The following is a 17,274-nucleotide window of genomic DNA, read 5'->3' as shown; positions in this document are numbered from 1 at the left end:
CGGCTATCGGTATCGGTGGAGATCTAGTTTTTACTTCTGGAACCTGACTGTTGAGTCTATTATAATAATATCTCACAATATTGCTGCTTTTACTGTATTTGCTGCATTCAAGTTCTTTAAAAAACTTACCAACATTTGAACAGTATATTTATTAATATATTTACAGTTAACATTTCTGGCTTACAGTTAACTCCATTTGCCATCTTGGATGATGATTGCAGTGCATGTTGGGATTTCTTTATTCGCAACAGACCTTAGTGATGAATACCAGCAATGCTTTCTCAGAATCATGCCAAAACGAGTTATCTTTTAAGGTATCTATTTATGCCTATACCTTTACCTTTTCTCTAAATGGCTCACTATATTTTAAAACACATCTCAAATTCCCAAGAAATCTCACACGTTATGTTTAAAATGACTTAATTATGTGGTACTTCATGCCATCTTATCATGCCAGCTGGGCACGAAATAAGTATTGGCACAAATGGACGCTGGTAGTCAGTACACAGGGTGCCCTCTCCCTGCCTGCTGCTTCTGCAATTTCTACATCTCATGTTTAGGGACAATGAGCCATTGTGTGGCAGTTATTCAATCCTCTGCAGCTTGCGAGCTTTGACAGTGAGTGATCACATAAAATGATGTCACTGCAAATGCTTGGAAGCCAAGTACAAAGGAGCACCTTAGATACTGATCTGTGGCCAGATTAATGTGAAGGAACACTGATGAATTCAGAGGAAGTCTGTAACAAAAGTCACAGGCGCAATGATTTTACAGAATAAGGCAATTCCGTCCCTTAAAAAGAAAAGTGGGCTGCTGGTTTGTAATGTCAGTAGTTTTTTTTTTTTTTTTTTTTTTTTTTTTTTTTTTTTTTTTAAACGTACTGAACTTTTTTAATAATTAACATGCAATTACCAAGCTCACACGGAATATGTGCCTGCAGAACTTGGAATGCCTGATTTTCAAAGTTCTACAAATCCCATGACCCTTGCTTGTTCATTTATTGAATATTTGACTAATTTGATTATGCTTTCAGGTTGAAAGAAAGTCATACAGGTTTGGAATGACATGATGGTGAGTAAATGATGACACAATTTTTATTTTAGGTGAACTAACCCTTTTTCATGTTTAAATGCATTCCACAGAATTCCACTGATCAAGTCAAGTGCATCTGCACTAAAACTGAGTGTTGATGGCCATTGACCATGTACTCAACAAAAGGCAAACTCACAAAAACATATGCAGAGCTTTACTAGCAGAACAAACAGTGACTTTGTGTCTGATCTACATTTAAAGATCTGTCTGTCTATAATCAAAACCCTATTCCTGTCAAACCCAATCAGGAGTGTACACTGCTATAATTATACAACAATAATTGCACTCAAGTATGTTGTGTTCTGTTGCATTTCAGCGTGCTATTAACATACCGACACGATAGCATTATGCTGTTTTATGGTTGACTGGGTTGATTTAGTGGAATATTTGTAAAATCACATTTTAGCATGAGAGCGGTTTGGGGCCTACAGTATTTAGTCATCATGGTACAACGTAAATCTAAGTGGCTCCAAGCTGCAACTTCCTGTAGAATGTTTATTTAGATCTACAGCCATATAGATGATACAGGATGGGATACTACTAACATTTTGACATTAACTTTATATTAAATGTAGGGTAGGCAAAGTTTTTCATAAACACTTTTTCTTATACTGGATGGAACTCTCTTCACGTTTTGATAGCAATCAAGTTGAAGTGGACTAAATGGTCTAAATATTTAAAAATGTACATATATCTTCTGTGGAAGTCTCAGGACCAAAAAAATGACGGTCCGAATGCAATGATACCACCTCCTAACTGCCTGTCAACATATGTATTTGCATACCTCAGCGCACCTGCTCGCGCAGACATCACGTGTCATCGTTTCATGAGGCTAAGTTGTAAACTTTGGATACTGCAAACAAACAGCAGCCAACCACCATAGGCAGTACCTCCTAAACCAAAACAACAACTTATACTGCATTCACGCCATAACTACCGTAACCCGTGACGTTCTACTCGGAGCGGTTCACGTCCTCAGACTCGGAATTATGCTTTTTTATGTCAACACTATCAACGCCGAAATGAATCTGCAGCAGTCAGGTGGTACAAGTCAGAGCTCGTTCAGTTGTTTACGTTTATTATTTTCTTTTTCTAAGGAGAATTATTTTTTTCCCGTCATCCGGGGCTTTTTGGGGGCCTTAACATGCTCAAAAACTCTTGAAAATTGGCACACACATTGGAATCTGCGGCCATTAAGACGCCGCAAAGGATGGGACCTGGGCGTGGCAGGGGGGCTTGACAGCGCCCCCTTAAATGGTGTCTGAAAACTTGGTCCATATATCAAACACGCTTGCATGTATTAGTATGAAACTCATATAAACCTCATCGGGCTGAACAACTTTCATGCTCTAAGTTATACGCCAGTTCAACAGGAAGTCAGTTATTATGGGTTGTTTGAAAAATACATGCTCTGGAATTTGATATACTCCTCCTAGGTGATGAATCCGATCACCACCAAACTCGGTCAGAATGAAGTCAAGACATTGAGGATGTAAAATTGCGAGCGGATTTTTGATTTCTCGAACGGTTTGGCCGTGGCAAGGCAACAAATTTATGGCGAGAAAAGGGAAACAAGAAATGTGTTGTAATGTCTGCATACATTGATTAATGTTTATGAAACTTCAGCTGTGTGCTCATTGTAGGAAACCGATCACATGGATGTGACTATTGTGAGTCAAAGTTATAGCGCCATCAACTGGCAGCAGGAAGTGTGTTACTTTCAAAATGCTTTAAGATCACCCTCTAATTTTTACCCAATTTGCTTCAAACTTCATCAGAATAATGTCAAGACATAACGAATGTAGACCTGTAAAAAGATTTAATATTTTTCAAACACTGTTGCCATAGCAACAGATCAAACTTCAATATTTGTTTTGTATGGGCTTGAGACACTTAGCATGCTTCCAATTGCATGAAACTCGACTCATATGTCAGAATTGTCATCCAGTAGACATGGGCAAAGCCTCAGAAATGGGCAGGAAGGAGGCATCTATAGCGCCACCAAAAAAGTGGGGGGGTTAGTTTAACCTACAGTCACTGAACTCGGTACACACATTGATCTCATTAAGCCGGACAACTTTCTAATTTACAGTCATTAGCTCTGACCAACAGGAAGTCCGATATTTTGGTTTGAATGTGGATTTTTTCACTCTCTCTCTCCCTCTCTCTGTGGAACCCCCCCCCCCCCCCCCCCCCCCACACACACACACCCCCACCCCTGCAGTAAATGTGGTGTATTCAAATAACTTTGACATAGTCCTTTTATGTTTACCCCTTTTAAATGCCTATTGCCCGCTGTGCACAGCCACCGGGTTGACGGTGCCACCGGGCTTGGGCCTGCCATCGCTGCTTGCAGCTGTATTTATTATTGTAACGTTATGTGCTTTGAGATGCGTCTCAATCAGCTCCCTAATTTAGTAGTCAGGGCACTGATCAGGGAGTCAGCCATTTTAAGGGCTGTCTTAATCGTAAAATCCTTCCAAGGCACTGAGACGTTCGATCCCTAAAAAGTCCCACAAGGCACCGTGAGCATCGATGCTCACTACGTTCCATTAACAGAAGTTCTGAAGCGCGAACCGTAAATCACATGAGCCAAATCACTACATATAATGACACAAATAAAAATACATTGCTAGACAGTAATGAACGTAATCTAGCTAACATTTATCATATTTTTATGGCTGAAATGTTGCATGTATATGTAACAAGCAAAGTATTTATCAAAATGTACTGTAAATAACATTAAAATATAATGTCAGAAAGATATCAGTTCTGCTTTTGTATATAAATACCCATAGTGATGGTGTACAATGAGGATGTTGTCATGCCGCTGGAAATAAAGTCATCATCACTGTCCCAATATGTAGTGAGCCAGGTTTCTTATTGTCCTTACCATTGCCCAAATTCAAGTACACGATATGCTGATTCACGAGCTTTGGGAGCTGATTGAGACGCACCCTTATTATTTCAAAGCTAGCTTGCTAATACTAGCCACTCCGAAATTGCCTACCCTACCTTTAATGGTTTTATTCAGCAAGGATGCATAAAATTGATCAAAAGTGGCATTTATAATGTTACAAAAGATTTCTATTTCAAATAAATGCTGTTCTTTTTAATTTTCTATTCATCAAACAGTCCTGAATAAGAAATTTATCTCAGCTTCCAAAAAATACTAAACAGCCCAACTGTTTTCAACATTGATAAGAAGAAATATTATTATCTGAGCATAAGAGACTTATTTCAAAAACATTATAAATCTTACCGATCCCAAACCTTTGAATGGTAAGCTAGTATACATAGAAAAAATAGTAGCTTCTTCTTCAGGGGCTGTTTTCAAAGTCTAAGACCACATGGATAAGATATAAATGTAACCTGAGAACACTTTTAAAATATGCAGTGCTGAAATCAAACTGTGTGTAACTCTAGGAAAAACCCTGCTTTATGGATTCAAGGTCTTTTAGGATAACTCATCGAATATTTGGCACTTAATGGTGACTTGCGTCTCATTGAATCTTCAAAGCCTGAAGCGTAGTCTTATTAACCCAGATCAGGCTGCTTTAGTTTGAGTCAGAGACTATGCCTTTAAGGCTGTAATTTAACAGCAGCTTCCCTTCATGTGGTTAACGCTTCACTAAAGGGCGGTCACTGTTATCAATTAAAAAAATCTGAGTCATTAAGAAGTCAAGAAGCTGCATTCATTCTTCGACTGTTCTGTGACTTATAGGAAATGACCCAATCCATCTTCCGGAAAAAAGGGGACACTGTAGGAGTGGTTATCTGATGAGGCAGCACCCTCCATTCCAGTGAGAAATTCCAGCAGCAAAACTTCCTGGAATTTAGGGATCTTGAGGAACTAGCTCTCTGAACCAGCTGACCAAGTCTGAATAAAGTTTGAGAGGTTTGTCTTTGATTTGAATTTTATTCAGAACTTTCTAAAAATGCAAAATAATGTAACAACAACAAGAAAATAACAATACTGCAAATAAGTGATATTAACAATAAAATCAATTACCAGTAGTAAAAAATAAGCTAAATGAAATTAAATAACAGTAAATAGTAATTAATTTTCTCTTTAGATATTTTTATTATTTTTTAGTTCATCTAATATGTAAAGCTCTATAATCGATAGCTAGATGGTATTATTCTTTTTTATTTTTTAAGTTTTTATTTTTTTGTTACTTTTTTTTCCTTCTCAACTGTTAATCTCGGCCCAAAATAATTATAGGTTACACTTTATTTTAAGGTGTCTTTGTTACACTGTAATTAAACATTTAAGTACTAAGTAATATACTTACTTTAGGGTTAGATTAGGGTTTGGTTTGGTTTAGGGTTAATTGCATGTACTTATGCATAAGTTATAGTTATTACTATAGTAACTACATGTAACATATGTAACAATACCACTGTAAAATAAAGTGTTACCTAATTATCTCTAAATTATTATGAAAATAAGACAAACTTTGACTTTATACGTTGCTGCTTATTTAGTTATTTAAGCATTTGTTTATGGAATGCAAATGGCCTCAGTTTTCCTTGTTGTTTTACACTTGGCAAAAGATAAAACACTTCTTTTGCGTATTCACTTATCTAGAAAGCCATGACTTCTATCAGAATTTTATGGGTAATTGATTTACAGAAATAAAACAAGAAAACACACACCTGTTTTTCATCATTTGCCGAAAAATAAATTCGGGAAACAACATGGTTTGGGACAAAGGTTTTCAAAGGGTTCAAAATCCTAGAAGCATTTTTCTGTTGAAGTGAGTAAATGCAATACCAAATTGTTTTGTTGTTCCAATTTTGATTCCATTTAAAAAGCCGCACATTTTATGTGCCAAAGTTTTATTAATGTATAGACATACTGTTTGACAGCACTGAGGTGGGTCTGAATTTCAGGTTTCATTTGTCTTCTTGTGAGGTTGTGCTCAAAGTGTACATGAATATGCTCACAGAGAAGGACCGCACAGAATATGCTAGAAATCAATTTTTTTTTTTTTTTTTGGGTGGTGTGGCTTAGTGGTTAAAGATGTGGGTGGGTAAACCAAATTCTGCAGGTTCAAACCCCAGAAGAGGTCATTCACAAGCCCTAAATAAGACGTCAAGTTATTCCAGGGAGACTGCCAGCATCAGAAGGACCATTATGTATATATATTTTTATTATATTTTATATTCTTTTTAGCAACGTTTTAAAGGGTTAATTCACCTAAAAATGAAAATTATGTCATTAATTACTCACCTGTCGATCCACACCCTAAAGACCTTCGTTCATCTTCAGAACACAAATTAAGATGACACATTTGATGAAATCCGATGGCTCAGTGAGGCCTCCATTGACAGCAAGATAAGTAACTCTTTTAAACGCCCAGAAAGCTACTAAAGACATATTTAAAACAGTAAAACGAGAATACTTTTTGCGTGCCAATAAAACAAAATAACAACTTTATTCAACAATATCTAGTGATGGGCAATTTCAAAACACTGCTTCATTAAGGTTTGAAGCTTTACGATTCTTTTGTTTCGAATCACGTTCACGTTCGGAACGTGTCTCAAACTGCCAAAGTCACGTGATTTCATGAAACGAGGCTTCGTTATGTCATAAGTGTTTTGAAACATTTCAAAATTTCAATGGTTCACGTGACTTTGGCAGTTTGATACACGCTCCGAACCACTGAAAACAAATGATTTGTAAAGATTCGAAGCTTCATGAAGCAGTGTTTTGAAATCACCCATCACTAGATATTGTTGAATAAAGTCATTATTTGTTTTTTTTTTTGGCGCACAAAATGTTTTCTCGTCACTTCATAACATTAAGGTTGAACCTGTAGTCACATGAACTGTTTTAAATATGTCTTTAGTAGCTTTTTGGACATCTGAAAGTGTTAATTGTCTTGCTGTCAATGGAGGCTTCACTGAGCCATCGGACTTTATCAAAAATATCTTAATTTGTGTTCTGAAGATGAACGAAGGTCTTACGGAATTAATGACAGAATTTTAATTTTTGGGTGAACTAACCCTTTAAGTTTGTGATATTTTTCATTGGCTGTAGTGTGAAAGTGTGTGGCCACTGAAAGCCTTTGCCAACCAGGTATTCAACTGAATGAACATGCAAACGGTTAATTAATATTAATGAGGATTATAATGTCCCCCCGCCCCTCCACTTTTCAGATATACTGCACAGTGTCCCAGATAGCACACATACATCTCCAATATTAAAGAGCAAAAAACATCTGTTGTATACAAACATCTGATAAACATCTTTTAAAAAGCAGTTTTACATACACAAAAAGATAATGCAAGAGATGTGCTGCACGGGGTGTAAATTCAGTCTCGGTGCTCTTTGGATACGAGGGAAAAATGTTTACTTGTAATAGTAGGTAATCCAAGGCACTCAAATCAAGCGAAAAGTAATGTTAAAAAGCCTGTTTTACATACATTCTCAATCATAAACATCTGAAAGACATTTAAGTCTCTATATAACATCTGACAGGAAACGTCTTAGAGACGTATTGCAGATGAGCAAACGCTCTAAAAAAAAAAAAAAAAAAAAAACATCTTCCAGATGAAAACGCACAATAGACGTCTCCAGATTGTACTGTGTGCTATCAGGGATACTGCTAAATACTAAACATACCAAAGCATAGTATGCAACTGTTTGTTGTCAAATGACCTCATTGTGTGCTGTTTACACACTCTGCATGGTATACATACGGCAGAAATAGTAATAGTATGGTAGTATGTTATTCCGCACATAGCCATATTTGTGCCTATTTTTCACACTGCAAAGAACATCAACAAATTTAAAATTTCAATGGAGTCTTTGTTCAAGTCTGTTAAGTTTCTTAGTGCTATGCAAATGTTGACCTACAGTGTGCTTATGTTAAGCAAAATGAGGAATAAAATAAGCAGATGTGACCGCAGTTTTGACACGGAGGACATTCTGACACATGATCAGAGTGATGAGATAAGACATGCTTCATTGACAGAAAAAAATGAGTAATGTTTCTCTAATATACCTCTCGCGGCATTATTTCTACTGGAATCAGTCCAGTCGATATGGGATATAAGCAAGCTGTAGTTGGCACCCTTGTATGGTGCCTGACATTTGAAATGGCTTAGGAACTTCTGGGCAACCAAATTTGAATAAAATTGAATGAAAACAACAACAGCTGATCTCTGCTGTGAATTTGTCCGTGTTTGTCCAACTCGAGATGGTTTGAGTCGATAAAGCATTTGGACTGTAATGTTATTCGTGTGCACAGAACATTACATTGTAGCGATCAAAGCTCTGTTGGCTTATTAACACTGCGGCGATGACAGAATTTCAGAACGCCACCCAGAGTTCTCCGTTAACCTCATTGGAACGTTTATTTACTTTTCCACTGCTTATTCTCCCTTGAACCTGCTCCTCACTTTCATGTCCCATATTTTCCACTCAGGCTACATTTGTACCAGTAAGGTTTTGTTTTTGGCACTATATATGTTGGCTGCCAAAACCCCCATCCCTATGATTTCATCTTCATAAAGCATGACTGCATTACAACATTACTATATTACAGTTCACTTACTTCCATGCTCCTCCTTCATATTTGATTTATTACTGCATCCGTCTCATATAATTTATACCTCCGAGTTCAGCTGATTTATGGTTAAAAGTTCAAGCATACATATGTAAAGTGCAATTTGTATGTCAGCTGTTTGAAATCAACATCCTGAATCTTGTTTTCATCCAAAAAGAAATATGTTTCTCCTCCTTTGCAGACAAGTGTTCTCAGACATCCTGGCTTGAAACAGCTGAGAAACTCACAGATTCCATCTGGTCACTGGCGACGAATTTAAGCAAGAAGTCATTACAAAATAATGTTTGCGGTTTGTCGATATTATTGTTTGCTAAACTGTATTTTGTTTTGTATTAAAACTATAGAAATGTCAAAAAAGGTTTTCTTTCTATTCTTTTTTTACTATATTCTATTTTAAATATGGAATTTTAGAATTATATGCTTGACATTCACTGCAAAGTACTCTAGTGATTTCTGCAGTTTATTTACTCAGTTAATTACATATCTCAGTCACGGCATAATCAGTGGACTGTTCTCATATATGATGATTTTCATATTTAAAAAATCTTTTTGGACACAAATTATACTGGTAATCAGACTTGGGGAAAGCTACTTTTAAAAGTAATGCATTACAATTTTAAAAGTAATGCATTAATTACTTTAAAAGTAATTACTTTTAAAAGTAATTGCGTTACTTTTTCTCACCTGGGCTGGGCTTGTTTGTTTGTTTTTTAATAACAACAAAAAAGTTCTATTTTTGGCCCTTTCACACCAAAAATTAAATGAATAAGCCTCAGGCTGAAGGAAATGCATATTTACACATGTACAGTAGAGGGCGCAGCTCAAACAAACCTTTCAGCTGTGCTGCTAATCTGGATTAAAGAAAAATAGGATACGGGAAAAGGAAGTTCAACACTCTTATTTCTAAATCTAATCTAAAATAGTAAATGTGAAAAAGTAACTTGCGTTATTTATTTGAAAAAGTAACAGATATTTTGTTGTAAACTGAAAAAGTAATGCGTTACTTTACTAGTTTCTTGGAAAAGTAATCTGATTACATAACTCAGGTTACTTGTAATGAGTTACCCCCAACACTGCTGGTAATCCCATCAAACTTTTAGCAGAGGATTGCCAGATGGTAGAGATAGATACATAAATAGATAGATAGATGTGCTCATCTTGACTCAAAATACATTTATTACTTGATATACACTAGCCTACTACTTAATATAAATATCAAATACATCAATTACATCAATAATACATCATTTATAAAAGGCAGACTGACTGAATGAAAATCCCATGAAATAGCCTTAGTCAAACTTAGTCTTTTTTTCCCCTTCACAGGTTCAACATAACTGAACTCAACACAAATGTGCTCCGATGGTTTCCTGATGTCTCAGTCAGTGTGTGTGAACAGGGGCGCACCACAGATCAGTTTCATCTTTTGTCAATACAGAATGGGGGCGGAGGAAACACATCCTATAAAAAGAAGGTATCCCACATCATGAAACGCCAGGCTGCTTCACAAACACTCACACGAACAGGAATCCTCCTCTCTGCTGCAGCTTACTTTGATTTTTTTTGGTACAGCATCCTGATGCTTTAAGTTTATCCACATCTTTGTGTTTCTATAATATAGTATCTTTGCATAACGTTTTTTCCCCCTGATATTCGACAGATTATTTGATGGATTATTTGATGCTTTTTTAAGGCAAAGTGTGGTGGTCAAAGCACCTAGTGCTGTAGGAAACGTCTTCAAGAAACCAACTCATTCTCATTCAGAGTAAGAAAAAAGACTGAAAGGATGCTGACCGTTACGCGGAGTCGGTGCTGTTGGATGTTGACGCTGATCATCGCGGTAGTGCGGATGGGAGAAACTCAAGGGACCGAGAGCGAAGCCCAGGTGAACTCCATCAAATCACTGGAGTCCCAGATCGCCGCCACTAACCGCTCCAGCGCTTCTCATAGCGGCATCCCGAAGAAAAGCAACGTCCCCGCTCAGGTAAACCCGACACCTCCATCATTTCATTAGAAAAAGATAAAACCCTTCAGGCATTATTACTTAGGCTACTTAATGCCTAAGGAAATCATTCTCACATGCCTCTTGTGTGCGAATTGTTCGCTGATCTTTTGAAATGAATTTCTATCAGTTTCTGTCTGAAGTTTGTCTGAGGGACAAATCTTTTTTTCTTTTTTTTTCTCCGCGCAACCTCCTGAAGTCGCAGCCAGATTGTCTTATTACATCAAATATGTTTTAAACAAGTTTTTGTCATTTTCTTATGATATAAATATCTATAGACTATTAACGTGATACATGTGACAGTTACAAAACGCCTTACTGATCTTAACTACTTTTGTGGTTGATGAATTTTGTGTTATATTTGTACATTGCACTGGAGAATTTCTTTTCTGACCTATTATTTTGCATGTTTGTCCATTAAAGCCTTAATTGAATGGTTTGACAAATTGTAAATGAAGCTGTAGATTAAGATCTCACGCCAAATTTAGACTTTTACTTTCCATTAAGCGCTAAAGAGAATGCCATGTGATTATATTATGTAGCTCATCTAGGCTAATCATTTTTTCAAGGCTCAAACATTTGTGTTATTTTAGGAAATGATTAAGGTACTCTGTAAAAAAAAAAAAAAAAAAAGACATTATTTTAAGAGTAAAAGAGTTTAAAATGCAACCGTAAAATCCTGTTAATTGGTTAACAGTGAGTTCGGTGAATAACAGTAATATATAACCTCATATTAAATAGTAAAATACTGTTAAATTTACAGTTTTTGGAAGTGAAAAAGAAGTCATTGTATAATTTACAGTGAAAAATCGTAAATTAACATTCCGAGAATTCCCTGTGACACATACTTCACATTTGATATTTTTCCATTGAAATAACTATGTTTCTCTCTTTTTTTCCTAATCAGTTATGAGCAGTAGGGTTTTATGTTACATCTAATGTTAAGCTAATGTTTATTTCATTACTTTAGTGTCATGTGTTACCATGATGGTGTTTTGTGTTTGTGTGAATAGTATTTATAGTATTTACTTTCTCAGCTTGTGGAAAAGCTGCTTTTGATGAGCTTTGATTCATCATGTGACTGTCTTATCACCACCTGTGTTTGGTGGTTGTCAGTGTATTACAAAGGCACAAAATAGATATCAGTATATAAAGGTTGGTATATTAACATTATATCAATTAATGAAATACTTTTTTTTACTGTAAATTTAAGCTAAATCTTTAAAACCTAAAACGTTACTACCGTATATTTTTACAGTAAATTCTGGCAATCACAGCTGCCTTTTTTTTTACTGTAAATTTCACTGCAGTTTTTTCAGTGTACAGTATTACTTGCATACAAATACAAATATCAGAAAGGATTTAGCTCATGATTTATTTAAGACTTATTGTTTTAAGTATAAATGCTCAGTATGGGTAAGTTACACAATAGTGCTGCAGATGAAAATCCTCTTTGCTGTTGGGTTTTGTTCTTGGTTATATCTCTCAGATCAGCCATAAATATGCAGATGTTGTTTTAATTGAGAGCAGACGCAATTTATTGGAAGAAAAAGAGGTGGTGATGGGATTTTTCTCCCTCTCATATCCACTTTGGAGTGGGAAGATCTCCAGTATGCAAGTTCCCTGCCAGACCCTCATCTAAACAATTGCTCTCAACTATACCATCTCCATAAACGCAGGTGGTCTGGATGATCAGACCACTGCCATACATGTGGAAACCACTACAGTCCAATATTAGTTAAATGTCATGCTACATTTAGCTGCTTATCCAAATGTAGATTGCTAACAACTTTGTAGATTGCAAACAGAGCGTATGTTGTCTCGTTGGAAGTTTCCAGTTGCAGATGTTGAAGCACAGATCCCAACATTCTATACCTGGGGCGACTTATCTAAAGGAATTGCTTAGGAGATTTAATTAAATTAATGAAAGATATCTTTAAAAATGTTATACCCTGCTGAAGAAAATAACGCTTAATCCCGCTAGTCTTAGGTGGTTTAAGAACAACTGACAAGCTCCCAAAACTCCCTTAAAACCAACCAAACCAGCTTCACCAGCAAAGACTTTGGGTTTTACAAAACCAATTTAGACTGGTTTAAGTCATTTTTTTTCTGCATGTATTGTATTTTTAGTAGTGTGTGTTAATTAGCTTAGTTTTTATAGATGGAACAAAGAAACATATAGTTGTGTGTAAATGATGTGTTACATCTGTTATACGGGAAACTACCTTGTCTCACCGTATCACCACAGAGTAGGCCTACACATCATTTGCATGTATAACAGTTTACAGTGACAGTGTATTAAAATTAATACCAGATTTTAAAGAACTGGTCATGTGGATGCAGTTGCAACTTTCTTGATTGCAGTTGAAGCTTTGAGAATTTTCAGTAACACTTTAGAATACTGTTCCGTCATTAATGAATAACTACATAGGAACAAATGAGTATCGCACTATTAACATTGTAGTAACTACTATCAAAGACTATAGAATAACTCAAGACGCGTCACTTGTATTGTTTTGAGTGGGAGAATGTGCATTGTGCAATATGGCGGAGTAAGTCCCGCCTTCTAAATAAGAGCCAATCGGTGATTGGTAAAGTCATTGCATCACTGCAGCGGGCGTTGGAAGCTCCGGTTTCTATAGAAACAGTCAGACGCACGCTTCCAATAGAGATGCACACTTAGGACTGCACATGCGCATTAGCTTGAGCCAGTCTGAAAAATATTTTTTTTTGTCATGATTTGAGCATTTAGAAACAAAATTTATGAGACAGTTGTTGTCAGATTTCATTGGTGATTTCAAATATGAAATTTAATCGAAAGCTTGGCAAACAGCTTTGGATTATTTGATGTTTCCCCATTCAAAGAGATAGGAGCTGCACTTGCATGCCCAAGAGGCATTTCAAAGATGGCCGCCGAGTGAAATGACTTGTCTTAAAGGGACTTTGCTACTGTTAACTAACAAGAAACTCTGATTAATGAATTAGTAAGTAATAGCTCTCAGTTGAATGTGGTAGTTTACTATTAGCTAATCAATAACTACTATTTTTCATACCTCCCAGAGAACTACTAAGAACTACTATATACAGGTTCATAATTAATGTGAATAATGCATAATGTATAATTAATTCTAAAGTGAAGTTCATAGTAACCCACTAGTACTGACTGAAGTATTACCAAATCCTTCAGAAGGAATTACTAATTATTTGGATCAGTGTTCTAAATTGAAAAGCATGATAACTCCCTAGTATGACTTAAGTCATTGTAAACTTTTAAGGTTTTTGTATGTTTTTGTAAGGTTTTGGATAGTAATTTCTTCTGATGGAATTGGTAACACTTTAGTAACAGTCATTACCATCCAAAACCTTACAAAAACCTCAAAATCTTAAAACAATTTCAGTCATTATGAGTCATCATGCTTTTCACTTTAGGATACTGATCCAAATAATTAGTAATTCCTTCTGAAGGATTTAGTAATACTTGAGTCATTAGTGGGTTACACCATGATCTTTATTTTCAAATTAATTATACATTCTGCATTATTCACATTAATTATGAACCTGTATAGTTCTTAGTAGTGAGGTATGAAAAAGATAGTAGTTATTGATTAGCTAATGAATAGTGAACTACCTCATTCAACTGAGCGCCATTACTTACTAATTCATTAATCAGTGTTTCTTGTTAGTTAATAGTGCATTACTCTTTTGTTCCTGTGTAGTTATTCATTGATGACAGAACAGTATTCTAAAGTGATACCAAATCTAATCTTTAGTCCAAATCTAATGCCCTCTTATATTGGAAATTTAAATAGACATCCTGTTTTTGTACAGTTACATGACGATCAGCCATTGGTATGGTTGTTGGTGGACATTTTTGTTGATTTTTCTTATTGGTACTTTGATATATTAGCATATGATGCATGTTATGATATGTTGCACCAAAGAAGATGCATGCTAATTTCAAGTTCCTCAATCAATTGGTGGTGTTTTTGTATTCTTTCTTTGGGCGAAATTTAACAAAACTAGGCATGCATCCTCAACAAGCTGTTGTCAACGTTTCATTAACTTTGGACATTGGGCTTCGTCACACCTAAATATTTTAGTTTAGTTAAGTTTATTTGGAAAATGCACTGACAAATGAAAACAATTTTGTCAGCTGTTTGTGTCTAGATGATAGAAGAGTTAGAGTTCGTTATGACAGAATTTTTCCAGAGAATTCAAATGGCGTAAAAAATGTGAATGTGATCCAGCTCAACGTCAAAGGGAAAAAAAAATCTAATTTAGTTCTCAAAAATATAAATCAGCTTATTATAGCGCCATCTAGAGTCAGACTGATGTGTGTGCATTTGCCAAAGTAGTGTGTGGGATATGAGCAGTTTTGATACCCAGACACATTTAGTGTTGAAGAAGGAAAAAAAAAAACAAAGTACACATAGTGTTTCAGAACTTAAGGTAAGAACGAAAATGTAAATGACATGAAGGAAACTAGGGAATGAGCCATATAAGTTCTGCAAGTGACTACTATAGTGACTGAATATCTTTAAAAGATTTAATGATGGCACTCAGAAGTGTGCCTGGATTTAATTTACCATGATGTCCTTGTAGTCACTTTTCCTACATTTTTCTCTCCCATCTGGGCGAGCTGTCTGAAGAATGCTTTACATTTTTATATGTCATTACACAGCTGCTGAAATGTTTCCTCTCAAGTTCTCTAGCTCTCTAATGCTCAAGGATATGGTGAAGATTATAACACAAGCTCCCAATAAATCTCCCACACTGGCGTACTCCCAAGGGCTGCAAATTAGGCAGGCAAGAGAAACGGCCACCCAGTTTCATACATCCGTCCTAACGGATACAAGCAGAATTCGGTTAGCCGTTTCGTGCTATGAGTAAAGCTGGCCTGTAGCCATGATGTCAGAATTTTATTAGTAGTAATAACTTAATTAAAATGTGTCTAATGAAACTCATGTCAGATGTTGGCTTGATGTTGTACACAAATCGCCAGTATATTTGAAACAAACCGAAGTCGCTCCCTTTAGACGATTATAGTGTAAATGTTCAAGGGGGGTTAATGGTGGTTTCCAGTTGTGGGCAACCCAAAAAAAGGGATATTGGGATTGGCAGAACTCGTTCACCACATTAACCTCTCGACTAGAGGGAAGGAGGCTAGTATTCCGCATGAACACGAGAGCTGTTTCACATCAGTGCCGCAGCTTTGGGACTTTTAACTTTTCCTCTTATTTAATTTGATGCTGAGGTTCTGTTAACGAGAAGGACCGGGGCGGGGGATTGTTTGGGTCTGGCTTGTAAAGAGGCGAGGTGGGTTGCCCTCTCCTGCTCCCTCTGAGGTTAAGTGACTGTTTAGTGATGCTAACGAGCTGAGAGAGTGAAATAAAACAGGCAAAGGTGTGACGGCTTTTTAGCGCTAACCAGGCTAATCATCTGGATTTTACTTCATTTGAGGAACGAGACAGCCTAGAAGATATAATGACCATGGGGTTCTGACCATTATTTCATTTGCCAAGGCAAGATGTCGCATCTCTGTGGCATTCCCAGAATTCCATGGATGTAACTGTTAACAGCCAATTAGCAATGCTCATTAAAAAATAGCCACATGAACATGAAATAGTAAACATGAAGGGTTATTAGAGTTAAATAAATTAATAAAACATATAGATAAATTACACAGCTTTTGTTCATTTTGTTGCACTTGCACGTTGAATGCTTGTATCTGATTGGTTGACGAACGTTCTAAAGCGTGCAATTATTTTGAGGGAAATGCACAGCTAAAGTAGTTCCAGGCAAGTTGTGACCGCATTACATGTCCATATCACTTCGCCAAATGATTTCAGTTATTTCAAAGGTCCGTACGGTGCATTCACATGGGGCGTTGTCGTTAATGCTTCTCATTTACTTTGAATGGGTGACGTCACGCATTGCCGAACTGAATTGTGGGTTCCGCTGCATTGCCATTGCTAGCAGGAAAATTTGAAAATATCTCAACTCTTCAAGTGCCAACACAGCCAATCAGATCACCTTATGCAAATACCCTAGTGCAGATGCTACACTGTAAAAAAGAATTGTTGGTTTAACTTAAAAAAGTAAGTTACCTGGTTGCCTTAAAATTTGGAGTTCATTGAACTTAAAAATTTGAGTTAATACAATGAAGCCGATTGGTTTAATCAACAGAAACTCAAAATATTATGTTATTTGAACCACATTAACTATCTAAGTTGATTTGACAAAAGAAAAAATGTTGTGATATCAAATCATGAAAATAATTTTTTACAGTTTAGCCAATTGCATTCAGGACACCGGAAAGTAATGTGTTCGATTGCCTGTTGTCACAATGACGGTCGCTTGAGCACCAAGCTTCAGACACGCCCTCGGTCAAACTTTGACGCCAATGCCCCATGTGAATGCAGCATTGCAGCCTACAACAGCAAAAGAACTGAAACCCACAAGGACACTGACCAAGCAAATAAATAATGATAAAAATGACAAATTATTTCCAAGTATTTTTGCTACAAAATTACTTTTTAATATCTACGGAAAGCACTACTCTTTCTCCCACTATTTCACACACTTGTACAGAAACATGTTGTC

General features: G+C 36.3%; 1 protein-coding gene across 1 annotated transcript in view; it reads left to right on the top strand.

Annotated features, from left to right (window-relative positions):
• Positions 1-10,013: 10,013 nt before the first annotated feature.
• Positions 10,014-17,274, top strand: part of dkk2 (dickkopf WNT signaling pathway inhibitor 2) — an 18,417-nt gene continuing 11,156 nt past the window's right edge. The window contains exon 1 of the mRNA XM_048196309.1: positions 10,014-10,653. Coding sequence (XP_048052266.1) covers positions 10,456-10,653 — 198 coding nt within the window. The 5' untranslated portion in view covers positions 10,014-10,455. The remainder of the gene's footprint in view (positions 10,654-17,274) is intronic.

This window comes from Megalobrama amblycephala, linkage group LG7, assembly GCF_018812025.1.
Source record: "Megalobrama amblycephala isolate DHTTF-2021 linkage group LG7, ASM1881202v1, whole genome shotgun sequence".
Taxonomy (NCBI): Eukaryota; Metazoa; Chordata; class Actinopteri; order Cypriniformes; family Xenocyprididae; genus Megalobrama; species Megalobrama amblycephala.
The sequence above is the reverse complement of the archived record's forward strand: the minus strand, read 5'-3'. Positions and strand labels throughout refer to the sequence as shown.